At 54.6% G+C, this 26,789-nt stretch overlaps 9 protein-coding genes across 9 annotated transcripts; 6 read left to right on the plus strand and 3 right to left on the minus strand.

Annotated features, from left to right (window-relative positions):
- Window positions 1-7,851: 7,851 nt before the first annotated feature.
- A1O7_03413 (uncharacterized protein) lies at window positions 7,852-8,234 on the plus strand (the record flags this gene model as incomplete). The annotated part of the gene is made up of 2 exons (XM_007757433.1): window positions 7,852-7,899; window positions 7,959-8,234. The coding sequence occupies 2 exons, from the start codon at window positions 7,852-7,854 to the stop codon at window positions 8,232-8,234; spliced, it is 324 nt and encodes a 107-aa protein (XP_007755623.1).
- A 135-nt stretch (window positions 8,235-8,369) lies between these two features.
- Window positions 8,370-9,770, minus strand: A1O7_03414 (uncharacterized protein; the record flags this gene model as incomplete). Its single annotated transcript, XM_007757434.1, has 1 exon — window positions 8,370-9,770. The coding sequence occupies one exon, from the start codon at window positions 9,768-9,770 to the stop codon at window positions 8,370-8,372; it is 1,401 nt and encodes a 466-aa protein (XP_007755624.1).
- Window positions 9,771-11,055: 1,285 nt separating this feature from the next.
- Window positions 11,056-11,536, plus strand: A1O7_03415 (uncharacterized protein; the record flags this gene model as incomplete). Its single annotated transcript, XM_007757435.1, has 3 exons — window positions 11,056-11,159; window positions 11,217-11,307; window positions 11,357-11,536. The coding sequence occupies 3 exons, from the start codon at window positions 11,056-11,058 to the stop codon at window positions 11,534-11,536; spliced, it is 375 nt and encodes a 124-aa protein (XP_007755625.1).
- A 1,780-nt stretch (window positions 11,537-13,316) lies between these two features.
- Window positions 13,317-15,085, plus strand: A1O7_03416 (uncharacterized protein; the record flags this gene model as incomplete). Its single annotated transcript, XM_007757436.1, has 2 exons — window positions 13,317-13,949; window positions 14,000-15,085. 2 exons carry the CDS (start codon window positions 13,317-13,319, stop codon window positions 15,083-15,085), a joined length of 1,719 nt encoding a protein of 572 aa, XP_007755626.1.
- Window positions 15,086-15,595: 510 nt separating this feature from the next.
- Window positions 15,596-17,065, minus strand: A1O7_03417 (L-lactate dehydrogenase (cytochrome); the record flags this gene model as incomplete). The annotated part of the gene is made up of 1 exon (XM_007757437.1): window positions 15,596-17,065. One exon carries the CDS (start codon window positions 17,063-17,065, stop codon window positions 15,596-15,598), a length of 1,470 nt encoding a protein of 489 aa, XP_007755627.1.
- Window positions 17,066-17,759: 694 nt separating this feature from the next.
- A1O7_03418 (TatD DNase family protein) lies at window positions 17,760-18,806 on the plus strand (the record flags this gene model as incomplete). The annotated part of the gene is made up of 3 exons (XM_007757438.1): window positions 17,760-17,795; window positions 17,846-18,023; window positions 18,073-18,806. 3 exons carry the CDS (start codon window positions 17,760-17,762, stop codon window positions 18,804-18,806), a joined length of 948 nt encoding a protein of 315 aa, XP_007755628.1.
- Window positions 18,807-20,292: 1,486 nt separating this feature from the next.
- A1O7_03419 (uncharacterized protein) lies at window positions 20,293-21,069 on the plus strand (the record flags this gene model as incomplete). The annotated part of the gene is made up of 1 exon (XM_007757439.1): window positions 20,293-21,069. One exon carries the CDS (start codon window positions 20,293-20,295, stop codon window positions 21,067-21,069), a length of 777 nt encoding a protein of 258 aa, XP_007755629.1.
- A 1,102-nt stretch (window positions 21,070-22,171) lies between these two features.
- On the minus strand, window positions 22,172-24,184 carry A1O7_03420 (uncharacterized protein; the record flags this gene model as incomplete). Its single annotated transcript, XM_007757440.1, has 3 exons — window positions 22,172-23,411; window positions 23,468-24,110; window positions 24,175-24,184. 3 exons carry the CDS (start codon window positions 24,182-24,184, stop codon window positions 22,172-22,174), a joined length of 1,893 nt encoding a protein of 630 aa, XP_007755630.1.
- Window positions 24,185-24,714: 530 nt separating this feature from the next.
- A1O7_03421 (uncharacterized protein) lies at window positions 24,715-26,013 on the plus strand (the record flags this gene model as incomplete). The annotated part of the gene is made up of 1 exon (XM_007757441.1): window positions 24,715-26,013. The coding sequence occupies one exon, from the start codon at window positions 24,715-24,717 to the stop codon at window positions 26,011-26,013; it is 1,299 nt and encodes a 432-aa protein (XP_007755631.1).
- Window positions 26,014-26,789: the final 776 nt, after the last annotated feature.

Raw genomic sequence — 26,789 nt, forward strand, 5'->3', positions numbered from 1 at the left:
AACTCGGTGTCGACTTTTCTACCGTGGCATGCAGAGACGTCGGATTGGCCTTCTTCTCTTTACGCCTACAACGGTGTCATCTGCAAAACAAGGTTGCGCTACCGGCCTCGTTCGGTCCGCATCAATGACGGGGGATTGCCTCGAGGTTCTTGGGCTGCGTCTGAGGAGGGGAAGACATGCAGCACCCAGTGATACCCATTTGCTGTCAGATTTCTCAATCAATTCTATGTTAACGACGATACCAGGTGTGAGCATGTCACTATTCACTCCGTCCTGCCTTTCTGTGTTCCACACCCACTTGCAATTTGTCATCCGAAAGAGGTGTACGACGGACTGGTTTCGCTACAAAGATCCCCGACACTGAATTAGAAAAGGCACCTCTTATGTCCGGCACTACGACATGTTATGATGCATCATGCCAGGATTGGACATATTTGTTGTCGTCATCCGTATTCTAGGTGTATGGAGATACTGGTGGGAACGTATCCATGCCTCGAGTCAACCTCTGATGCAGTTGGAAAGGTCTCCCCCCCAGGGTTGTGCCCAATGAAGACCACGGGTCGTGCCCGTTAGCACATACGGGATAATGACGGGCAAGGAACGCTTCTTGCCAGTCCCTGGCAGAGCCTCGATCTTCTGTGGATATGTTCCCGTCCTGGCAATGGTCTTGAGAAGACTAGGTTCTCACCTGTCCAAGGTCAATCAGGAGTGGAGTAGGCGTCTGGGCCTCTTGAACCGTACAGGCGTCTTCGCCCACTCGGCCGAGCAGTATCAGCAAGTCGACGATTATCACAGATCGAGTTACCAGGCCGCAATGAACCTATTGCATCACGCCACGCCCCTAAAGAACGGGCGAACCACAGTCTGCTGCTCCCGTGCAGCTCGCTGTCATCCATGATGACCGACGAGGTTGCCCATTGGCTGTCGCTCTTCATGGCATTCCCTGCCATAGGGACCAAACCCAAGAAGGCACAGAGCACGAAAATTAACAAGCCACAACGACCGACTTCCTGCTGACGACATGGCCTCGTTGACCCCTCATCGGCCCGTTAGTGCTTACCTCCCCATCTCATCAGGGGACCTCTGAAACTCGCACTGCACGAAAGGTGCCTTCGATTTGCTCTGAGATCGATCAACAACAGCTCTAGTCACGGATCGGAAAATGACCAGCATGGCATTAAACTAGGAGCTCGGTGCTGTTCTCGTGGGCAAAGACGACTTCCCGGGGCAGGCCAAATCGCTGAAGGATCCCTAGAAACGGGCCAGGGTCTTCCCTTGGGGACGGTCCTGGTTAGCTTGGAGGGCCTCACCACAGTGCCAAGGTCAACCCACGATGTCTGTTCGCGAAGTGCCGCACAACACCTCAGACTGGGTCCTCGTCAGCAATTGATTTGTCTCCAGAATGCCAACAGCTAGCGCTTTCGGCAGCGCCATCCGACCATTTTCCTGGTGCTGGGGAACCCCAAATCCGTGGGCAGGGGTTCCGGGTACGTACCACATGTCAATGGGCCGACCCATACCCAGCCACAGACGTTGCAAGACTTGCCACTTTTTGCCGATTAAAGCAAAAGTGTTGATTTTTACCAATGGCGGTGACGTCGGCTCGCCCACCGCGACGCAGCCGCGCGTTACGGAGAGAGGCAAGGCCTTGCGTTCGGCCTACGAAATGCAATGTAACATTGGCGAGTGAAGGCATCAAAGCCCTCTCACCAACGCAGAGGAGCGGTGTTTAGGATGCAATACAACGGCGGCAGCAAGCTTTACCAGAGTCGAAAAGATGTGCAGTCATGCAAGGCTAGCAAATGACACCAGTGTTGTTCTCGGCCTAGAAGCTTTACATCGCGCGCCCACCGTCGTAGGCGAAGCCGCATTTACTCAACAGGACTCTGGCAATCAGATATTGACCATGGTCATACCATTCACATCGTCACCTTCCTACTCGAGAACGCACCATTCCCATGTCATAAGCTACGTTCTGTCATCTCACATCTGCTTTCTCTTCACTATTGCCTGTTTGCGAGCTAGTCCCGACTCATTCCGCTGACGTTTGAAGGACGCTTCTCAATAAAATTTTGGTCGGGAAAAAGGAGCGACGATAGGCGAACAGTCCAGCCTGGGAGGATCCGGAGGCGGTCCTACAGAGCCGCCGTGCCTCACCAGTCCCCTAACGTCTTGGTGCTCCTAGACTCGACAACAGTCCAGATTTTCTTTTTCTCCAACGCATTCGTCGCGTCCACCGCTTCTTGCACACTGTGTTGACGATATCCTGATCTAAGGCAAATGCGGCATGTCGTCCGGTAAAGTTGCGGCAGATCCGCCACTGATCTGGCTAGACGTGCTGGTCGACGGCACCTGCACTCATTCAGGTGCGTCCAGCCGGTGGTTGCTGTGTATGAGGATCGAGTTCAGCACCCCAATTCGCCATGGCAGGTTAGAATGCTCTTAGAGCAGAGATGCCGGAGCATGGAGGATTGATTACTACGGAGTTAGACTTGGGAAGGTGCGCGATGGACCAGCTCTGCTGCCTGACCGGTTATTCGTTCCCCTGACGTCCAACTTGCACGCTCTCGGGCTTTTGAGCTCACCAAATGGACGGCATACGAGTCGATTTGTCGCCGTGAGGTGAGGGGCGCAGACGATGGCCGAGGACAATCAATCTGACTCAACGATGAGTAATCGACGCTCGAGCTCGCAAGGGAGTACAGGATGCGGGTCAAGGTGCACCGTCGTCGAGCCCTCGTCCATGGCTCAGTACATGTTAGTGCTGTTGGCGCTGATTTCCTTACGTCGAGACGTTGCCGACCTTGGTACCAGCAAGAGGGGAAATTCCGGCCGCTACTGCCACATGCTGTCGCCGCGCTACACCTCTGCGCGGGCTTCCCCAGGAAGCTCAAGCTCCCTTTCTGGCCGTCCTAGCGGGGTAAATGTCGTGCCGCTACCTTGTTTGTACTTCTCTCGAAATATGGGCTTTTTTTGGACCGTCAGACCGAGTATAACACAAGGAAGGGGCAAGGCGATACCAGACCAGAAATGAACCAGTACAAGACCTCTTGCATGCCCGTTCCGGTTCGTTGCATTGCTAATGCCTGGTCTGGAGTCTCACAAGGCTCCTCGGCAAGATCAGAGTGGACGTGGTACAGAGTACATACATTATACAGTGGTCAGAACCCTGGACGCGCGTGCATAGCAAGTGGAGGTCCTGACATCCTGGAGCGAAGGGACCCATGTGCGGAAGAGCTATGGATAACTTTACCCGTCGTACACTAAAGGTACCTAGGTAGGCCGATGATAAGTAGGCGGCATATACGAAATGAGGTACAAACGGAGCACAGTACAATGTGTTGACAAACGACTCAGCCTTGCGATGTGCGCTCTGTGTGGCATTTACCCATACGTTGCAAGCAGGACCCAGCACCCAGCACTGCGTCTGTTCCTCTGCAGGATCACTGAACTGGGTTCTGGCCTCCTGCCGTACACTATTACGCCAGAAGCAAGTGGAGCGCTGGCCGGTGCTGGGCACGAGGTACTTTGTATGAATAATGTACATGGAAGGTGATACTGTGGCCGATAAGGATTGAGAATTACACAAGGACGGGACCTCTCTCAGCCTTGAGTGAGCCTTGCTTGGAGTAAATTCCCGTGCACTTCGGTCGTCCTCACAGTGCTGGCTGCCGTGCAGCAAGCTGCGTCCTGTGTGCAGTACTCGTTCGAAGTACAATTCCCGATGCTGGCTGGGGCTCACCAAGGCACCCTTTCTCGCTGCCAGGAAATTTCCCCCCGAAAGAGAATTACTTGATCGGGGCTTCGAGCTCACTGTGTCTCTGTCGAGCTGTATACTCGTTCCATCTATCCAGCCATGTCTCCCCAGCGAGGACCGTATTCAGACTGGGACTGGTTTAACTAAGTAGTGTAAACAACCTGCCTTCTTTCGCACTAGGTACATACTCGCGCACAGTCGAATGTACCTAGAGTAGTACGAGGACGTACTTACTGGACGCAGTAGTGGGAAAAATTTCCGGGTCTAATTATACGTCCGTGCTCACTGCTCGCCGGTCACCACCCGAGACATTTCGAGTAAGGGAGCTGCGAAGTTGAGATACTGGCTTCGTCCACAGTACATCGAAGTGCTACGCTGTGCTGAGCTGTGCTTGGGGGATGTGGCGGGATGGATGGACGCTTGGAGCATAGGGCAGAAGGATGAGGCCACAACAGATAATAGATGCGTCATGGCGGACACCAGAGGAGTCGGAGCAGGAGTGCAGCAGAAACCCCCTCGTACACCGCACCTCGCACAGTACGGAGTACTGAGTCCGAGTACTCGCGGGACAAGGATGCCCGGTAGCTCGTATTGGGGGCGGCATATTGGATGCGAAAGGTACAGGCGCATGAGATACTCTGAACATAGTACTACAATGCCCTTTTTGGCCAAGAGGGACGTAACACACCCCCACGTGCCCACGAATCGGTGATATATCCGCTGTACATCATATGTGCGGTGGACCCAAGGGTTTAGAAAACCACTGTAGATCCACGATCTCCTACCCGGGTTATCCCTTACGATAGCTCCGTATCGCATGCATATTAGACCCGTATATTGGTGGCGAGGAGTAATAAAGATCAACACGAAACGTCGAAGGAATACTCGTCATGGGCTTTATGCAAATGTCGTGGGATAGTGGGTAAAGTGATTTAAAAGGATGTCCGGTAGCTCGCAAGTACCTTATAGTCCTGGCAGCATTTTCGCCGATCCCGTCCCCACTTGGGGGACGTTGCTTACTGTGTACATACGGAGTACTGGGTACCAAGTCCCTAGGTCCGCGCTTGATAGCGTGTTTTATGGTCGGACAGAATGTGCCGGCGCCTGTGACGAGGTTGTGCTCGATCCGTCCGGTAAAATAGGTAGGCAGTTCAACCGTCGGGAAGCGAAAGAGGAAGGTCTCAGTAGGTTTTATCAGCCTCATGACTTAGGCAAGAGCGAAACGGTAGCCTCGTCCCCGTTCTTTCCAACGGTGCTTCTCTCAGTAAGTACGCATGTACCGATGACACACCCGGTGTCGTCAAGACTGTGCCACTGTAGCGACACAATTGATGTACTCCGTACGTCGATTGCTATTCCGTGTGCATACGGATGTTGCGCAGGAGTCCTCCGTAAGCAAGTCGCGGCCGGACCAAAATTTAACACTCAGTGGCTTAGTCATAGTCGTACAAACACGACCGCGGAATCGGAGGGCCGGGGTGGCAGCGACGAGGCTCCAAAACCCCACAGCGAAAAGGGGGCTGAAAGGCTTTGTAATGACGTCTCACTGCCCGGCAAGTATCGCGTCACACGTGCGGAGTATTGTACACATGTCTGTGAGTCGGGATTTTCGTTCTCGTTGTCGCATGGCCAGGTGAGTACGGAGTATAATTGATTGGATCTTGCTGCACCTTGTCGCCAGCCCGTAGGAGGCCTTTCGTAGGATTCCACGGCAGGAACTCCTCGGGGCCCATCCTCCGGCCCTTCCTCTGAGAATGTAGGAGGTATCACCCACAGTGCTCGCTCTCGAAGGCACCCAATTCCATGGAGCCTTTCGTCGCCCAGTTGACCCCCTTCGGTGATCCCTACCAGGGTGGGCACACCCAAGGAACGGAGTCCGAGCTCGTCATGTTCTGATATTCCTGAAATGGGACACGCACAGGAACGCCGACTCCTTCATGAGGTGGCTATTCTTGTTGGGGTAACGTAAGTAGTGAGCATATGGTTCCTTCAATTTCCACATCACTCTGGCAAAACGTAGCGCCGTATGACTGCGGCGAACTGGTAGGACTAGAATCAGGCAGGCCAGCAGATTCTACACTGCCCTAAGCATCCTTTCGGACAGGTCTGGAGCGAAGAGGCTCAAAGCTGCGAAAAGGGTCCGCTAAGATGCCCTTGATGCTCAGCACCACCGCATTTGATGATCGAATCTCTTGCGAGCACGGAGAATCTCTCGTCGATATACTCACAGATGATGCGGCGAAAATTGTCTTCAGAGACACGACGACACTGTAACCCGTCGTACATGGTGGGAGATCGCCCGGACCAGGAGCGACGACAGATCGCCTGAGCATAGGGCTTAGTGCGATTAACCCGGTCCAACAAGCACAGTGCGATGGTTTCCGGCCCACTTTGTGAGTCGCGATAGGAGTTCACTTGGACAATCTTACCAGCGAGTCATGCTAGCGGCCTTGCTATCAGTGACAAGGCTGAGCAGCAGCGGTTGAAGCAGGGGCCAGAGTTCGATGTACTGGGTACCAGGTACTGGGTTGCAGAACTGGATACGGAGTTTAGCTATTCACCGAACAGATTCGTGCGGTGATGTGACAACGATGCATTATCAGGGTCTTGCCGTCTTCGTCTAGTATAGGCAGGTGGACACGGCTGTCTTGCTCGGTCGAGGCCTCTCAGAGGCGACACGACGGTAGACAAGGGTACCCATGTGTGGAGACCGTTGGAGAAGTCTATCATGCGGACTGAAGCGGCCGTCTACGCCGTCGTTTGGTCTGCTGGTGCTTCGGTTTCACCGCTCGCCCATTCTTGCTCTCAAGAAGGGGTGGGTTTGACTGCCAGGTCTTAGCGCCGCTCCGCTAAGCATATTGAGCAGCCGTTGCGACACGCTCGCCTAGCGTGACGATGGAGGTAAATCTGCACCGATCTTCGACGTCTTCGGCGGCGCCACTGGTATGACGGCGAGATCAAAGCTAACTGGTAGCTAGTTGATCCTGAGAATCTCCACGAAACAGGCCATTGTGTAGCGTCACCTCTATGCTCAGATCATTCGCTGAAGATAGTTGTTGACCAATAGTGTTCGTTATCGGATTGGCTTTATGCATACGGCCTCATAGGGTACGCAGGGAACATCCTTTCGCGGGTGCGACGAGCGTCCGAGCTGTGGTTCTCTGCGGCCCTTCCCAAGAGCGGCATGTCGGATCAGTTGGACTGACAGGCACAGTCTCAAAGTGACGCCAGGACTGTTTCTAATGTTGCTTTAGCTTCGGGGGTAGACTGGGCTGTGAGCAGATTATCTAGGGTGAGGCTGTGAGTACATCTCGAATGCTTGGAAAAGTCGTCGCTCCTGAGTCCACAATACTGGCTCGAACTTTCTCTCCTGGTAACAATGCCTATACAAGGTGGATGCTAGCGCCTGCTCGGTTATCCTCAGCAATACAAGATTGGATACTGCCTCATTTTGTGCCTTTGAATCCGTACAGGCTGAGCCATGTTCATGTTCTAGCTCAATAAGCTGGGGCGTACGAACATGGGCGACGACACAGTCATGGGCTGCAGGGAGCGGTGCCATGCAAGGCTTCTCAACGAATTCGCCTGTTGCTGCACCAGCAACGGATGGGAAGGAGCCTCCGTGAACGACGGCGTTTGAGACCAGAACGCATATGCTGCACAGAACACTTTGCGAGTCGACGAGCTGCCGAGAGTTAGATGAGAAGCAACTTAGGAGGATCTCGATGATTGCTCAGACCCAAGTCAATGATTGGTGTCTTCCTGACCTGTCGCAAGGATGCAGATTGTGGCAGTGTGGTATACTCAGCTTATTGTATACTTAAGAGCAACAAGTGGTATTTGCATTATGAGCACCAGCTTTACTGAGGAAGGGAGGTACAGTTATTGCAATTTGGTGAGAGGTAGATGTCTGCAAACCCGTCGTGTTCTCGGCGCGGGAGAGTTTCACGTTGTCATTGGCTGGCTCTCCGTCATATCGACAGTGTACAACACTTCATTCTGACTTCACTTTCACATTGACTTCGCCTGCCACCATATGGACATCGCCATCCTCGACGGGATCCACACCGATCACCAACCTTGCCATGCCAAAGATGCAAATTGCCGCATTCCTTTCAGATCTCAAATCCCTGACCATCTGCGTAAGTAAGCCTTCGCGTAGTCCACTCTTGATCACGTTGCCAATAATTACGTCCGATAGTCACATGAGGCTGCAACCGCTCTTGTCAAACCACCGGCGCCTACCGGAGCGGAAGAAACAGAAACAACGGCAACAGAGAAGGCAGAGGACGTGCAGGCACACTCGTCAGGACGCGATACTCGAGGCGACGACCAGGACCTTCAACGTGCCAACGAATTGTTATCACTGCACTACGGGGTCAAACTGAAATATCTTGAGACAGGCCCGGATCCAGAGTTGGAGCAAGCGGGAAGGGCTGTAGACGAAGTTCTGGCGTCTTTGAGGACGTCTCGATGAGAGGCTCGTGCTAAAGCCAGGAATCACTCGAGTAGAACATGCGCTGCTAATAATGAGCCTACACAGTATGTACGCAGTACCGCACTGGAGCAAATCCCAAACACCGATAATAATATGCCCTCTTCCGGTCAATCTCTAACGCTGCTGCGCCGCCTCAACTCCAGACAAAGGAGCATCAGCGGCGGCCGGACCTCTCAGATGCTGCGTAGGCGCCGCATCCCGGACTGCCACCTTATTGGACACCCCAAGTAGTCGCCTGTCGCACTTGCACTTGAATACCGCGACTCGACTCATGGCCGTCGCATGCCGATCGACGGTATTCATGTCAGGTCTGTCTCTTTTGAGCTGAAGTCGGTGATAACGTCGTAGATACATTGTCCTCGTCAGCCCTCGGCACATCCGACACCGGTGGATCTCCTCTGCTTCTGCATGGATTCTGGCAGCCGCAATCTTTTGGTCCAGGTTTCGACGGCGGAAGTCTCGTTTGCGCTCGGTTCGGCTCGTATAGCTGCTGACCAAGTCACTTGGTCCATCGACCGGCAAGGGCACACTGCCAGCAACATTTCCGGCTGCGTTGAGTTGTGGATGGAGAACATTAGCAAGGTCGCGCCCAATGATAATGGCCAGAAGGCGCCTTCTGACAACAAGCCTGCGTGTCTTCCGGATCACCCTCTTCCTTTTGCCAACATTGCCACCCACAGGTAAGCTCGGCAGGGCCGAAGTTGCTACGCTGACAGCATTGGTGACATTGGAGGTGTCCACTGGGAGGTTAGTCGGGGCTGGGATGGCTGCTACCGTCGTCGAAAGAGGGTTGAGCGCCGCAGTCCCCGCAATGGGTGGACTTTGTTCAAGTGCCGATTGCATAGGAGTGGCCGGCAGCTTGGCGCCGTTGATAGCTGTTGTTCCTACTGACTCAGCCATGACCGTGCCACTAGGTCTGTGAATCCTGATTGCAGGGACCGAACGCGCCTGAGTAGGTCCAAGTTTGGCGAATGGTTGCCCTGTGACTTCGACAGCACTCTCTGATTGCGTGAATAAGGGCAACGCTGGTCTTGTGGTATCTGCGGTAGTTGTGCTTGGTAGGGAAGCTTTGGGATCTTCCGGCGCGGTTCCTTGAGCGACACCTGGATCAGAGGGAGTATCGGCAGGCTGGAAGTGCTCGTCTCTCGGTGGGTTTGCTGGCGGTTCGGAGGCTTCAGGTGTCTTTGTTGCTGCTTCGTTCGACCTCTTCGGGTGGTCATGCAAAGCTTCGACAACGGGTCCACCGGGACGCTCGTGAGAAACAAAGACTTGCCCTTGTGCAGAGATGTCAGAGCTTCTGGGTGCAGGAATTGACGCCTCGGAAACGTTCAGTCGACCTATCCCGCGGCTTGAGAGGAACGGCAAATTGATCTTCGAAATGATCGCCTGGTTCTCGCTAGCTTGGCTCCCAAATCCCTCTGATATGGTATTGCGTCGGCTCGGTCGTCGTGATTGTGATTTACCGCTATGATTGCGACTTGCCTCGCTTGATTCTCCGGCTTGTGCAGCGGACATTTGCGTGTCGAGCTCAAGACGACCTGCAGCTTCGATGGTGGCAACAACTGGAAGCTTTGTACCTTCTGGGATTATGATCGATATTGACTGAGCGGACACTTTGACCTTGACGGGTGACGGCTCGGTAGTGAAGTTCGGAAGTGAGGTTAACGGAGAAGGAGAAGAGGTTGGTGAGCCAGCAAGAGGCTTGCTCGTGATGGCCTGTTCGATGAATTGTATCTCCTCTTCTCCAGGCCTTTGCCGAAGGATAGCCTCCTTAGGGCAATAACTGGACGATGTTGGTTTCTGTGACTCGACGGCTGCTAAATAACGTTGGCGGAGTATTGGTGCCGGGTTAGTAAGTGTTCGCTCAAAAGGAACTGTCGGGGCTCGACAGAGGCGGTCTTTCTAGTCTGATTAGCCGAAATCGTGACAGATGCCTAACCTACTTACTTCTTCAAAGCGATTGACGAGCGCCTCAACTGACGGCCTCTTTGCTCCAAAGAAAGCGGTTGAACCCAATGCAGGCGGTGGAGCTGTGCTGGCCCGGAGCTCGTGAGGCTCAAATTCGTTATTCCTCCGAGTTTCAACGGTCAGTCTATGTAAATCCTAAGCCTGTCAGACATAAGCGACGTTCTCGACTGTCAAAGAATAGACATGCCGGCTCCTTTCCACCTTTTGATGGCTCGATGGGTTCAGGGTCAACGAGAGGGTTCAGACCCGGGGAAGCCAGGAAGTGCTCGCAGGCAGGGTGTTCGGGCCAGGGCCAACCCAGACCGGTGGAGTGGGGAGAATAACGTCTATTTGACCGCCCATACGGACAAGACGTGCTCATTACTCATGTTGAAGGAATCTGAGGAAGAATGCATAGCGATGGTATACTGGCGTAGGGGGGAATGCAAGAGTAGCATCCGACTTGTACGGAGCATGATGGAAGAGCGCGAGGGATGCGACTGACAGACCCCTGGGTCGGTCTTGCACGAATCCGGGGTCGTGGAAATAGGAAAGAGCCAGCATCTCGCCACATCACTCCTGCCAGACGTCACAAAGGATGTGATCATGGCGCTTCAGTCAAATCCACATCGAGGTTGTGCCAAAGTACGGAGCAGATTTTTCATCAATTGGATCACAACGCCCATGAGGCTCATGAGGCTGACGAGGCTGAGCTCGCTCAACCTTCCCCAGCACTGTTAGCGAAAGTCCTCCTCGTCCTGCTGCGGAGATCCTCATCTTTCGAGGTTTACGGTCGTCGATTGCGAGTCCGAAAGCAGAGCTCTACCTCCTGTCGCTGCAATTCGACAACATCATGGCCACCGCCGTGGATCAAAAGCTGCTCCGGCAGACCAAGTTCCCGCCCGAGTTCAATCAAAAGGTCGACATGAAGAAAGTCAACGTTGAAGTCATGAAAAGGTGAGATTGGCAGCACAGGAAATTTTTGATGTCTGGTCCCTAACGTGCTTGAACCAGGTGGATTGCAGGCAAGATCTCCGAAATACTTGGTTCTGAGGATGACGTGGTGATCGAGCTATGTTTCAATCTGCTCGAGGGTTCGCGCTACGTACGCCAGCATAAGACCTCTCACACGAACACAACTGACCACGCACTAGCCCGACATCAAAGCGCTTCAGATCTCGCTCACCGGGTTTCTTGACAGGGACACCCCGAAATTTTGCAAGGAGCTCTGGAATCTGTGTTTGAGCGCTCAATCAAACCCGCAGGGTGTCCCGAAAGAACTTCTGGAGGCTAAAAAGTTGGAACTCATTCAAGAGAAGGTACCACACCTGTAGCTAGGGCTAGGACTATGCTGATACTGCTAGATCGACGCTGAAAAGGCCGCTTCCGTGGCGAAAGACCGGAAAGACCAGGAACAAGCTCGCGAGGTGGATCTTGACGCCATTCGACAGCGTGAGAGAGTCGAGCGTGGTCGAGGTGGTCGAGGCGGCCACCGCGGGGGTCGTGGGCGAGGATATGACTCCCGGTCCCGAAGGTACTCGAGATCGCCGCCTCGCAGACGGTCTCCCTTCCGAGGTCCACCCCCGCGTCGGGACGTCGATACCTACGTCCCCGGTGGGCGTGGCAGAGGAGGGCGGGACTCTGGCCGGGGCCGAAACCGTTCTGCCACTAGATCATCCTCTCGTTCCCTATCTAGGTCGCCATCTCTATCACGATCGCGTCGTGCAGCCCGATCAGTCTCACGGTCCAGATCTCCCTCCATGACGCCAGCTTCTGTACGAAGCCCTTCGCCCGTCTCGAGGAGGCGGCAGGATATAAGAAGCAGGAGCCGGACCCAGTCTCCTCCACCAAACGAGTCAAGGAGGTCAAGGAGGACATCTAAATCACCCGGTGATAGACGCACAAGATCTCCAGCGAGTTCTGATATATCACGCTCACGGTCACCTAGAAGACGACGAGTTAGAAGCCATTCCGAGTCTAGTCGCAGTCGAAGCCCGAGCCCTAAGCGGCGGCGCTATCGGCGCAGTCAATCACATTCCCCGTCACGGTCAAGGTCAAGATCGCGCGACAGACAAAGAGATTACAGAAGGGGTGACAAACATCGCCGCAGATCTCCCTCATATCTTTCTGCCAATGGCAACCGCAACAACAAGCGCGCTGATATTCTCAGGGGTCGCAATGGACACGACGACCGCCGTCTAAGCCGCAGTCCGGATGAATATAGCAGCCGACGAAGACGAAGCCCAAGCCGAAGCCGAAGCCGGAGCCGGCAAAGACACCACAAACGAAGACGGTCAATGCAGCGATACGAGCCGGCCCAACGCAGACAGCGCAACACTTCGTCTCCAGGGTCGTCCCCCGAAGTTAAAAGACGCAAGCGCACCGGATCGCAAGATGGATCAGAGAGAGGCTCACCTGGTAAGCAAAGTGTTAATGGACATGGTACCGGTGATTCGGATTGATTTCGAGTGTTCCAACCTGCATTCAACGTGTGTGCATCGCAGTCCCAGTGCGCCGACAGCGCTGAAGACCAGCCTCGAGAGATCATAACGTGGGATTTGACGGTCTGGTCCTTTGACACAAGGCGAATGTCATGCGTGACGCACGCTGGGATCCTTGCTGGAAACGCGGAAGCCTCGGAATGATGCCTAGGGCGCTACCGTCGGTACCGTCGAACGCAGAATGTGGCTGTAAACTGCATGAGCATTGAACATAGCTTGAAGATCATGCAGCTGGGTGGCATCCCCAATGGCCATTGCATGACGTCGGTGCTGAAAGTTCCGGGGCGTGTGCCTGATGATCCCTGCATCCGGCGGGTCACGTGTTCGTTGAGGGATCGATTACGATGCATGAAACACGTGAACTGAAGTCTGGATTCAACTCATACATTTGCCTGCTCCCCAACCTGATCCTTTGAACCCTTCAGACCATTTCCGCCTTAATCAATCATTTTTGTAGACCTTGCGGAATCATTCTTTTTGAGACCCCACTGACCTGCGACCACCGGCTTATTGCAATTATCGCCACTCCTTGCCCGCATTCATTTCCATAGTCGACCATGAGTTCAGGCCCAAGGATAGTCAGCAATGCCGCAGCCAGGAGGTTACTTATACAATGTACGGAAGACTGTGGATGTTGGACCTCGAGCTCATACTGACTCATAGGACAGCTTATTCCCGCGTTTTGCACTCCTCCCCTTTGACCAGCTACGCTCCGCGGTCCAGATTTGCCCGAGACTTTCCTCCTAAGTTGTCGGCCCTCGCAATCGCTCTACCTCAGAGAAGCTACGCTACAGAAACCACATCGACTGGGACTGACAGTGGACCTCCTCCGGGATTCAACATTGATGAGGCTAAGAAACCATTGCCAAAGGAGGGGGACAAGAAATCATCGTCATCGACGGCAACCACCCCCTCCGTCTCAGAATTAAAGAAGTCGGACGAGCAATTACACGTCCCCAAGTCCGTCGCGACGGCCACTGCAAAGACCAGAGCGATTGAAAATGCCAGTATGGGCGAGCTGGCAGCCGAAAAGGCCGCTTCCGCCCAGTCCGACAAGCAGCATTCAGCTGAGGTGGCGGCCAAGAAGGAAGAGTCGAAGAAACTCACGCTTGGGCAGAAGATCAAAAAGGAAATTCAACATTATTGGGACGGCACCAAATTGCTGGCTGCCGAGGTCAAAATCTCGTCCAAGCTCGCTTTAAAAATGGCTGCTGGGTATGAGCTCAGCAGGCGGGAGAACAGACAGGTGAGCATTATACCATGATGGTGCAATGACAGTTACTGACGGTGTATCAGCTCCAAAGGACCGTCCAGGACTTGGGCCGTCTGGTCCCTTTCTCGGTTTTCGTCATCGTCCCTTTCGCTGAACTCCTACTGCCGGTGGCGCTGAAGCTTTTCCCCAACCTACTTCCTTCGACATACGAAGGCCAAAAGTCCCGCGAAACCAAGGCGGCTCATCTGAGGGAAACCCGCAAGCAGGTCTCTTCCTTCCTCCGAAACACCCTGCGCGAGACCGGTTTGCCTGTCTCCGCCGTCAACGCAAAGAAAGAAGAGTTTACAGAATTCTTCCGAAAAGTCCGTGCTACAGGAGAATCGCCGTCGAAAGAAGACGTTATCAAAGTGTGCAAGATCTTCAAAGATGATTTGACCCTGGACAACCTCTCGAGACCACAGCTTGTGGGGATGTGCAAGTATATGAACCTCAACACCTTTGGCACTGATGCCATGCTCCGGTATCAGATCCGTCACCGCATGCGCCAGATCAAGCGTGACGACAAGGCCATCTCCTTTGAAGGCGTCGACTCACTATCAGTGCCCGAACTGCAGATGGCGTGTGCGTCCCGTGGCCTGCGTACCCACGGCATGTCACCGGGCAAGCTCCGAGAAGACTTGCAAATGTGGCTCGACCTGCGCCTGAAATATAACATTCCCTCGACACTGTTGGTGCTCAGCAATGCGTACATGTACACTTCCGGCAAGGACAGCGAGATCGACTCACAAATCGACGCTCTGCAAGCCGTGCTGAGCAGCATTCCCGAAGAGCTGTTCCACGAGATCGAACTGGAGGTCCACAACGCCGAAGGTGCCGCTACGAATAAACAGCGTCTTGAGGTCCTGAAGGAACAGCAAGAGCTCATTGAAGAAGAGAATGAGCAAGCCGAGTCGAGCAAGCAGACCACCGACAAGGGCGAAAAGAGCGCTGCCTCGACACCCAAGGATGATAAGGATATCGATGAAAAGCCGAAGCCAAAGCCAGCTGATTCTCAAAAGGAGACAAAGAAAGCAGACGCAAAGAGCGAGGCCCAGGAAGCCGAGGACGATGTGACCGAGCAAGGCAAGCAAGAGCAGGAGCAAAAGACTTCGGAGGCCAAGAAGCAGTAGCTCGATCTTTTGTGATCGACGCTGACCTGGTCCATCAAAGCAGAAACCGAGCTTAACAACTTCCAGCTCGTCTCCATGTGCTTGACAGCATAGCCCTGGGGAGATAGGCGCTCCAAATTATAGATCAAAACAAGGACTGGCATGGCTAACAAAGGTCAAGCCCAAGCTCAATACTAGCTAAAAAGAGCTACGAGCTACAAACAACTGGCGTTTTAACGAATTTCATAGAATTCACACCTTCACAATGTCAATATTTATTCAACTCTCGAGGTATCCATCGAGTAGATGAAAGTCAAGATCCAGCCAGCATCGGTGCTTCCGTGTAGCCAAAATATTGCGATGTCTACGGTATCTCTAATCCGTCTATATAGACTACTCGTATGCCTCTCCGAAGTTCACAACGTTGCACGGAAAGCCCGCTTCGACTACAGTTTACTCTCCCGTGGGATCACAAGCTCAGCGTCCGCCCACGCGACAGCATAAGGATGGGCCCTCGTCCTGACCACCCACTTATCGATCGCCCCCGAGTTGACATACTCGGGCCGACACTCTTCGAACACTTGTAATGCCCACATTCCTCATCGCGACCTCGAACTCGTCCCTGAGGATGTCAACCAGCGCCTCGACGCCCGTCTGGCCATATCCCGTGGCGAACAGCGCGGGCCGCCCGATCCCCGCGGCGACGGCGCCGAGACACACGAGTTTCAAGATATCCGTGCCGCGGCGGACGCCGCCGTCGACAAGGATGGAGAACGGCCGCGCCCGCCCGGCCTTGACGGCAGGTGAGGCCGGGTGATGGCGGGTGAAGATCTCGGGGAACCGCGCGTGCAGTTCCAGCAGCACGAGCAGCGCGGGGGGCGAGGTGTCGAGGTTCCGCCCGCCGTGGTTGGAGAGCACGACGCCCTCGAGGCCGGCGTCGAGCGCGAGCTTGACGTCGTCGGCGGCCATGATGCCCTTGAGCAGGAGCGGGAGTTTCGTCTGCGAGCGCAGCCACGCGACATCGTCCCAGTTGAGGTCCGGGTCGATGAAGCTGGCCATCAGGCGGCCGTAGCCGCCGCCCTTTTTGTCGTTCTTGGCCGACGAGGTCATCATCGGGTTGCGGATCGATTCGTCGGCCTTGACGCGCTCGTCGGCCTCGCGTTTGCCCGCGGCCGCGGCGTCCGTGGTCACGACGATGCCGCGGATGTTTGGGTGGGTGTGGATCTTGCGCAGGAGGGCCTCGGACTTGGATCGGTCGCGGTTGACGTACAACTGGAACCAGAACGGGTGGTCCGCCACTTCGGGCTGCGAGACAATCTCCGACGCCGAGTAGCTCGCGTTGTTGGATATGCATTGTAGGATGTTGCGTGAGTGGGCCGCGCGGGCGAGCGCCAATTCTCCGTCGGGGTGGATGAGGCGGGCCATTGCCGCGGGGGCGATCATCAGGGGAAAGGAGACCGGGTGGCCGAGGATGGAAGTCGCGGTGGTGATTTTGTCGACACGGCGCATCACGCGTGGCCGGAACAGGACCTTGTTGAACAGTCGCGCGTTGAGGTCGCGGGTGATCAGGTCGTTGGCGGCCGAGGAGTAGAAGGCCCACGTCTTCGCCGTGGCGGTGTTGCGCGCCGCCAGCTCAAAGTCGTGTGCGTTGATCAGTGAGTCTAAGGGTGGTTTCTTCGGCGATGATGACGAGGCAGCTTTCGATTCACGTGGCTCCTGCTGTGCTGACGGGGTCGACCATTCTGCCGTGATGGTCGATCGGTCTAGAGTGCCCTTGAGAGCGTCTACGGGAAGGTTGTTCTTGATGATTGCTGGGGAGTGCGTTTCATTGTATGCCTGTGTGGCGTCTCGGCCGGCGTACTTGTATATGATGCCTGGACCGCCAGGGTGTTCGGGGGCGAATTTCGTAATATCCCATACTTGGCCGTCGACGACTATCCAGCAGTCGGTGTCTTTGTTGTGCGACGAGATATCTGCGACTGAGATCTGACGTGGTGCCATCGTGGAAGCCAGTCGGATTGAGATTAAGGTCCTTACAAGGGCTGCAAGCGACAAGAAGACGCGAAAGAGAACTCACTCTCGGGATATATACTTACATATTCAAGATCCTGTGGTAGCATCCCTATGTAGATGGTACTACCCTTTATCCGCTGAAGGTATTTTCACCGGCTAGCAAGGCCGAGCGCGATCTATTCAGCCGCTTATCGAAAGGCGACGTCGACAACCTTGAAACATATTGATGGAGAAATGCTGTCGGCGTCCAGACCGGTGCGGAGAGTGAGGGACGGTCAAGGGACTTTGACTCGAGATTGAGTGGGATTGGATTAATTAGAACCTGGCTTGCTTGGTCTTCGGCATCGGCGGAATTCCAGCCGATCACAGAGGAGATTTTAACGCGTCCAGCAGAGTACTCTCATTGCAAGCTCATTCAGATCTCGGTGCTGCAGCCACAAACAAGACTTGCAGAAAATCTGATGCCCTTGCGGCTGAAGGCCATTTTAGCCCGCTCCAATATTCGCCCGTTCAGGTCTTTTTGTGTTGTGGCTGATGCTTGTGTGGAACCTGAGGGTGAGGATCCAGTCTTCTGACTTGACGTGAGTGACTGATTGGAATTGACGAAGCATTACGTCCCGAGAGATGGCGCGGTAAAGCGTATAATCCTCTCTGCCACGGTAGCAGATTTCTCTACATGACCATGGCGGGCAACGCAACGCCCTTCAGGTATGCCGATGTAGGTCGATGGACATGGTGCAGAACCTTTGCCATGCTGATACGGTCCAGGTCGGCATCAACTTGGGAGATCCCGTCTTTCGAGGGGTTTATCACGGAAAGCAAGCACATGAAGACGATCTAGACGATGTTGTCCGGAGAGCACTAGATGTCGGGGTCAAGAAGCTGATGATCACTGGGTCAAACCTGGTAGAGTCCCATCACGCTGTAGACCTCGCGAAGAAATATCGTAAACCACCTTTTCCTACATGTGGCTGTCCTCACTGACCGGCCCCTAGCTGGCGTTTGCTATGCGACGGTTGGGGTCCATCCATGCTCAACCCAGGACTTCGACAACTACAAAGGCGGGCCCAACGGGCTGATCAAAGAGTTGAAGGACCTCGCTATCGAAGCCAAGGAGGCAGGCCATGCGGTAGCATTCGGCGAAATCGGGCTAGACTACGATCGATTATTCCTCTCACCCAAGGATGTCCAGCTCAAATACTTCGAGCTCCAGCTCGACTTGGCCGAGGAACTGCAAATGCCGCTATTTCTTCACTCGAGGGCATGCAGTGAGGACTTCGAAAGACTCATTGGTGAGCGGTTGGACAAGTTACCCAAACGAGGACTGGTACACAGCTTCACCGGTACAGTGCGGGAGATGGAGTCTCTGTGCAGGCTCGGGTTCGACATTGGCATCAATGGTTGCAGCATGAAGACGGACGAGAACCTGGAGGCGGTGAAGGCTGTCCCACTTGACCGACTTCAGATCGAGACCGACGGGCCGTGGTGCGAAATCCGGGCATCCCATGCCTCTTCTCGACACCTCAAGGACGGACCTGCCGTGCCAAAAGCGGTCAAAAAGGAGAAATGGCAGAAAGGAATGATGGTCAAAGGCAGGAACGAGCCCGCGACAATCGTCCAGGTGGCTCACGTGATTGCGCGAGTCAAGGGCATCTCAGTCGAAGATGTCTCTGCAGCGGCATGGAGGAACTCGACCGATATGTTTGGCTTGGGAACCACAGGCGTGTGAAGACAAATTACAAGACGCGGGGTGTCGGGGCGCTCGAATCGAGTAACCAAGCACGTTTGTTCGAGAATGGTGAATAATCCGCGTTGGTCATCGTCGCGTGATTGTCTCGGAGCGGCGGACTGAGCGCTGGCCTCGGTGCTGCCGGGTGTGTGCTTGGTTGAGGCGTTTTATGATGGCGAGATCCTGTTGCAGAAATCATGCAGTGAAGAAATCACAGTACTCGTACGAGTTATATAGATGATGGTTAGAATCCCCGTCATGGACTACAAGAGGCTCAAGCATTGAGTGGATGTGGAAATTGAGAGAATGCGTGGCCGGAATCAAGGGACTGGACCTGACAACCCCGCGCCCCTTACGCCCCGAGTATCGCCTAGAACTTTATGATGAACGGGCTCGTCGCACCTACCTCGGGCTCTTTAGGCGCTTCCAGGTTAACCTGAAGTTGCCGAGCACGTGCACGCAGCCAGATGCCAGTCGTATTTCTCTCACTTGTGGCTTCGTTTCCACTTCTTTTTTTTTGCCTTCGTTAGCCTCTTCTGGTTTTTTGAGTCTCGCCATCAGAGCGACGCGTTCTTACTGTAACTGTTGGCTGCCGCCTGCCGCCGTTTGCCTAGCAAGTAACCGCGTCACGATGCTGCCATACCCACCCGGGTGATTTGCGCTGACTGGATACCACGATCAAGCCGGGCAGAAATATCTGGTCTGCACAAAGTTTGGTCGTCTCCTCTCATTCCCTTCTTTACTCTAAATCTCGCACACACGTTCGGCTCTCTTCTTCCCCCTCTCACATAGCATGGTACAACCCTCGACACTGGCCTTGGGCTCGACTATTGTCATTTCTGCAACATCATCGCAGAGACTCTCCAAGACCGTCGTAACCATGCGTCCAATCAGTAATCTGGGTTGTCAGAACCGACCACGGTTAAGATAACTGCCTCGACGACTCTACTACCCACCTCGCCGCCTCATTCCTCACTTTCATAGTCACCACTGTCGGGCGATCAACAACCTCTCCTATTCATTCTCTTCACCATTACTCCGTACTGTCTGGCTTGAAACCAGCCTGCACATACCTGTGGCTCGACCTGTCCGTTGGTACACTGAAAACCTTGCACTAAAATGGCCAACTAATCGCACGTCCCAAACACTTCTTGAGCCGCGTCCCCGGTATCAGGCTGCTGGAGCCACCGCCAGGGCGCACTCCACCGTAACGAGCACGGACGTCGAAAGTCCGTGGTATCAATCTCGTTGCTGATTCGAAGGTCCTCAGCAACCTCCATACATTCGTTGTGAACGGCTCCTTTTTCGTCTTTCAGCAATTCTCCCCTTGTGATCGTGCACTTCATCGGCTTCCAGCAGACGACCTGAGGACGACCGTTGTACTACTTCAGCAGAAGGATCCCTAGTCCAGGTCGGTGTGTGGTACCACTTTAAGATCGAGAGCGAACCGGAATCGCAAAGAATGAGCGACGAAAGTTATTCAGGAATGGCCCACTCCGGGGTCGACTCCGGCGAGTTGGCGGCCTCTCTGGCTGCTCTGAACGCCTCCGTAGAGGTTGAGACGATCCACGTCGAGGAGTCCCAGCCACCAACGCCAGACGGTACAGGCCGCCCCGTCAACTTTCAGATCATTGCGCCCGGACTCTACCGATCCAGTTATCCCCAAACGCCGCATTTTCTGGAGTTGGAAAAGCTGAACCTTAAGACCATCGTGACATTGGTGCCACAGGTACTCCCTGAAGATTACAAGAGATACATGACGAGGAACAATATCACTCACTATCATATCCCAATCCTCGCCAACAAGGACCCCGAAATGTACACCCCGGACGCTGTGGTCTACCAGGTCCTTGAGTTGATGCTCGACTCGGCAAACTACCCCATGCTCATCCATTGCAACAAAGGGAAGCACAGGACTGGTTGCATCATAGCTAGTTTCCGCCGGGTGACGGGGTGGACGTATGAGGCTTGTGTAGCGGAGTATGAACGCTATTCCAAACCAAAGGACCGAGCGCTAGACAAAGTCTTCATTGAACGATTCAATCCTCTCCCCCTGAAGTCGATTGCAATCGAGAGGGGCTATGTTGGTGGGGTCTGGCGACAGCCCGTGTGCGGCTCCACGAATTTCTCGACCTACACCACCACCACTATGGACACTAATTATACAACGACGACCGACGACTCTGCCATTGATACCCTGGAGCGCACCAAGACAGACGGCGAAGCAATGGAAGCGCCAGAGCGCGTCAGGAATTGGTTATGATTACCTCAGGCTTCCGAGGACAAACGCACGGTCTAAGGAAGATTCTTCCCCTCCAGTACACACTTGAGCAAACATCCAGGCAAAAAATGCACCCGCGTCACTATAGACCTGCCGATGCTAGAGCTTGGTACGGCGCGACAGCCTTTGGACACCGAGGATGATCGAACAATATTGACCGAGATAGAGGCAGCGTTGCAAATTGATTGCCACCGACTGACATGAGGTTCATTGCATAGCGAAGCAGTGATCCGCCAGCGAACGGCTCACGCTGCAGGTGCCTGAAAAGGACTAGCAAAAGATATGACATGGGCTAGGAGCATTAATCTGGATTCCGGCTTACGGACTGGAAGCATGGTATGCGTGGACAAGACTGATATTGTTAAGCGTGTGTTGCGATACGGAGGTTGCCACAGCCATCCTGTTTCCAGAGGTTCAACCTCTGCGGGCTCCAAGTCTGCCGCAGAAGCACCGATACTGATGTGGCAAGCACGGAATGGTGTTGCGCTTCGACTTGTCTGAACAGCATCAAGAGGGAGGCACCTTGCATGGTGACCTCAAATCAGCAGGAAGCTCGATAAGGGTTTGCCTCTTAGGAAATGGCGAGAAGGGCCATGGCGCGACACTCAAGACGTGGATATCGATGTGATTTGTATTCTGCATTGGATGGCTTAAAAGTAGAAAATGGAATAGATACCCAGTCCTCAAAAGTTAGGATACTGCACAGTACGGGGATTGACCCGGAATTTGTCAAGACAAGAAACAATCCCTCTTGCCATTTTTACCGCCTCTCTCAAGACGTCTACAGTGCTTCCCGACAACGATTTCAGCGGGCATTAGAGACGAAAAGGGGCGTGTAAGGCCACGCAGTGTGGTGCGCATGCAGTGCAGTATTCCCTACCTAGTGGGCTTGTACGTAACCCTTAGTGAATTCCAGAAGGCGAAGAAAGGCAAGCGTTTGGAGAGCTGACTGGCCGTTCACGCCGCATCCATCGTCTTTCTGGAATATAATGTATCTCGGCGCTGTCAAATCTACCATCACTGCCTGCCCGAGCGATCATAACCTGGCGTGTCCGTGTAAATTCTAGTTCCGCCGCCTGAGCGATCATAATCTGGCTTGTCCGTTGACCAACCTCTCCCAATCCTCCGGCCTGAACGGCACATAGTGATCGCCCTTGGGAGGCACCCACAGGAACGCGTCGCCCTTGCCCTCGGGCGCTTCTGTGCCGATGAGTTTCGGGTCGACCCCCTCCTTCCGCAGCGGGACTTTATTCTGTTTGTGGTTGTGGATGTGCGTGCTCTCCCTGACGATGCGCAGGAACACCGGGACCGCGTATCGAGGTAGGCGCGCCCGCAAGTATTTCAGCAGGTCGTTGTAATCGGCTGGAGCCCCCGTGTGGTTCGGGTCGAGATGGATGGCCGCACAGCCTGCGCGGCCTTCGTGGTTGGGCACCAGCACGCCGTAGACGTTGGCCTCGGCAATGCCGGGGTACTGGCCTATCGTCAGTGCCACCTCGGCCGTGGACACGTTCTCGGACTTCCACCGGAAGGTGTCGCCCAGACGGTCGAGGAAGTGCCATTTGCCGTCGGGGTCTCTTCGCAGGGCGTCCCCGGAGCGGTAGTAGATGTCCCCCTTTTTGAACACATCGGTACAAAACTTCTTGTCTGTGGCGGCTTGGGCGCGCCAGTAGCCCTGGAATGCTTCCTTGCTCGGGACGGCGACGATCATTTCGCCGCCTTCCTCGTAGGGCATTCGTTGTGCGAAGCCCGTCTTCGGGTCCCGCCAGACGTCGCCCGTATCGTGGTCGATACGCACGGGGATGTAGGTGTTGCGGAGCATCAGTCGCATAATCAGCCCGTGGTGGCCCACACAGGCGCGCAGGTAGGGACCCCTGTCGTAGTTCAACAGGCTGAATATGCCCTCGGTGGAATTGAAGAACTCGCCGACTTCGGGGATGTTGAAGCGCGTCTGGAACTTCTCCCAGACGTCGGGCCGTAGCCCGTTGCCGTAGGCGCAGCGGATGTTGTGTTTTCGTTCGAGCGGATGAGGCGGCGCGTTGAGGAGGTACCGCGCCGTCTCCCCTACGTAGATGAAGAAGGTTGACCCGGAGTCGTGAACGTCGTTCCAGAACCGTGAGACAGAAAACTTCGGCGCAATGGCAATCGACAAACCCTGAAGCAGCGAGGTCGACGACGAAATGGCGCCGGTGCCGTGGTATAGAGGCATGGCATTGTACCATTGGTCTTTGCCGGGAATGCCGCCACATATGGGTTGCTTATGGCCATTCATGGCGTAGACTCTTTGCAAGGTGAAGGCGCAGCCTTTGGGAAGACCGGTGGTTCCACTGTGAGTGAGCACTGTGTTAGTTCCTGTTTAGGCAGTGGGTGATAAGACACTTACCTGGTGTATATCAGACAGTACGGGAAGCTGCCTTTGGTGCCTTTCCGAAGCTCATCGCCAGGTCTGACCACGGGCCTTGCACCGATCTCCTCCTGTAAACTGCTGTCGAGGACGGCAATCTTGGTGCCTCGAGCCTCGATCTCGGCCTTGCTCTGGCTGATCCTCTTTTGGCAGCCCGCGTCCCCATCGACGATCAACAGTCTCGACTGACAGACGTCCAGGCAGTGCATCAGCGCCTTCCCTTCGAGGTTGTAGTTGATGAATGCCGGAGCCGCGCCGACCGCCGTACACGCGAACCAGACGAACATGAAGTGCGCCGAGTTCGTCATGTACATGGCGACCAGGTCACCGGGTTTGACGCCCTGCTCGAGCATCCACTGGGCATATCGGAGGCTTTCCTCGTACAGTTGGCCGAAGGTGTAGATTCCTTCCCGCGTCCAGATTGCGCGGTTGTTCCAACTCTTCTGGCACTGCTCCTCTAGAGCGTACCAGATGCACACCTTGTCCTCGCTGACCACGCGCTCATACTCCCTTGCGCCGCGCCTCATTCGGCCGAGGAATTCGAGGTCCTTTCGAAGGTGGAACTTTGCGTCTAGATACGCAGCTGTGGCCCAGCTGCCGGCGGCGACCGCCGCTGCCGTTGCTGTGAAAATACATCTTAGCACAAATGCATCATCTCCGCTAGTTGACGGCGGATTCAGGCCTACCGAGAGACATTATGCCAAACCTACGGCAGATGAGCTCGGGCGTCGAAATGGTGGAAGAGAGGCTCCGTCGTAGTGGTCAATGCAGGGACAAGCAGAAGCAAAGAGTAAGCAACACCAGGAACGATGTTCAGGCCCGGTCAGAAATCCCACACAAGATAACACCCATCCCCTCTACTTGTACGACTACCGCGTTCTGCAGCCCAGCGGATTTATCGAGATACCGAGGTAATCTTGCGCCTAATCACCGTAAACTCGAGGTCAGGATTGGAGGCTCAATCTCTGGGCGATGCCTGCGGAGATCTGGTGGCGCCGTTTCCCCAGCAGTCATGACATGACAGGCAGTGACAGGGCTCAACGTGGAGCCGGTGGCTGACAATGCTTGATTCATTGCCTAGCACTGAAGGGTTGCACAGGGCACAGGGAGCCATGCAAACTTCCCACGACAGGTAGCATCCTAGTGACGCAGACCTCGACTCACCAGCGAACTTCAACACCAGACCACAGCACGGATCGCGAGTGCTACACTCAGGAGGTATTAGTATGGGCTCGAATGACTCGGCTCAATGCGACGTTTTGATTGTCGGAGGCGGCATCTTTGGCACGAGTACGGCGTACCACCTGTCTCGAAGCCATGCCAATCCGTCGCGCATCACAGTGCTTGATCGCGCACTCGTGCCATCGCCTCAGGCTGCATCTTCGGACATTAATAAGATCGTCCGTGCAGATTACAGTAAGGCCTTTTACATGGATTTGGCCTATGAAGCCATGGAGAGCTGGACACAAGATCCCATCCTGAAGCCATATTTCCATCAGACAGGATGGGTCATGGTCGACGAGGAGGACAGCGACCTCGCCGACAGAATTCGCAAACTCTTCCGCGAGAGTGGCCGTCTCGACACGTCGGCTGATCTCACGCTCGAGGAAGTCAAGTCGAGATGGGGTGGCGTGCTTTCCGGCATGGACACGACGGGATACGACAAGGCGTACACGAATTCTAGTGCTGGATGGGCCGACGCCTCGGGCGCAGTAGCGGCTCTGATGCACGAAGCGGTCAAGGCAGGCGTGAAACAAGAGGTAGGGGAAGTGACCGAGTTGCTCAGCGACGGTGAACATCTCCTAGGGGTTCGCACTGCCGATGGGAGAGTCTTCAGCGGGCAGAAGATCGTTCTCGCAACGGCTGCATGGACCCCGTATCTCATGGCATCCTTCGAACAGAAGATCAACATCTCTCCCGGTGACAGTATTCAGCGGCAGATAAAGGCAGCGGGAGTATGCGTCGCGGCATTCCAGTTATCCGAGGCGGAAGCACAGCATTACTCTCAAATGCCGGTCTTGATATACGGCGCGAAAGGTGAAGTCATGCCTCCCAACGCAGACCGCTGGTACAAATTCACCAATGCAAATACCTTTCTCAATACGCAGCCCCATCCAGGGACCGGTCAGCACATCTCAGTGCCATCGCCGGACCAGAAATCCGTGCCGGAATCTCTGAAGCGACAGTCCATTGAGATCATCCGCCAGCGAGTTCCTCAGATGCTCGACAACGGCCGAACCCCCGATGACTGGCGCCTGTGCTGGGATGTCATCTCTCCCGATCAAAATCAGTTGATCACACAGCATCCAGACCCGCGGCTGTCGAATCTGTACTTTGCCACCGCGGGCTCGTTTCACAGTTGGAAGTTCCTGCCGAACATTGGGCAATATGTGGTCAACGTCTTGAACGGTAAGTCTAACGGACAGGAAAAGGACGAGGCGTGGTGCTGGAAGCGAAAATGGGACGGGAGAGGTGCTCATGAGAAGACCCTGCCAAAGTGCGAGCTCAAGGACTATATTGATTGAGGATGTCTCCCAACTGTTGGGGTCCAGGAAGCAGTTCTCAGGGCAAGTCCTCTAGCGCCCTCTCTTACTTGATCAATAGTGGCTCCCCCGTGCGCAGTATCTAAGGGTAGCCCGAACGATTTGTGCAGGAGCATGTGGCATTACTCGATGATCCCTCGCTCTCCGTCCAGGAAGACGCACCGAGAAAGGTGATGATGATGATCAAGCTGGTAGTTACAGAGGACTTTGACACGAGGACAGCGACCCGTCACACGGCGTGACTGGCGAACTAATCTCAGATTTGCAGACAATTCCGTACACCTACCATTTGGCTCTTCAACATCCGATGCCGTCTTCTTCTCGAGGGTTCGACGGTTAATTTGATACTGTGGTCTCCTTCAAAACATGCTTGCCTCATAAACCCAGTTCCAGGGGTCTGTTCCGTTCCCAGAGTACAGAGCGATAACGACGAGGAGACGAGATATTCTGCGTCCTCGCCGTCGTGCAGTGCTCACGAAACTGAAAGAATCCTTTCCCAAAAGAGAGAAAGCCTAAAGCCTACCGTGCGATCGTTTTACGGTACAATTGATCTGTCAACGGACGCCACGTAACAAGCTCCTGTCAGTTCAGAGCCAAAATCTAAGCAGACCACAGGTGGACTGAAGCCGATAGTGGCATCAGTCAATCTCGGGAGCTACCCTCAAAAGACTTTCCCACAGCCATGTCCTCCTCGTATTAGGGTGGACAAGATAATCTGTTGCATATCAATCTAATGTAATGTAGGAAGGAGACAACGC

This window comes from Cladophialophora yegresii (assembly GCF_000585515.1).
Source record: "Cladophialophora yegresii CBS 114405 chromosome Unknown aczIN-supercont1.2, whole genome shotgun sequence".
NCBI classification, from domain to species: Eukaryota; Fungi; Ascomycota; class Eurotiomycetes; order Chaetothyriales; family Herpotrichiellaceae; genus Cladophialophora; species Cladophialophora yegresii.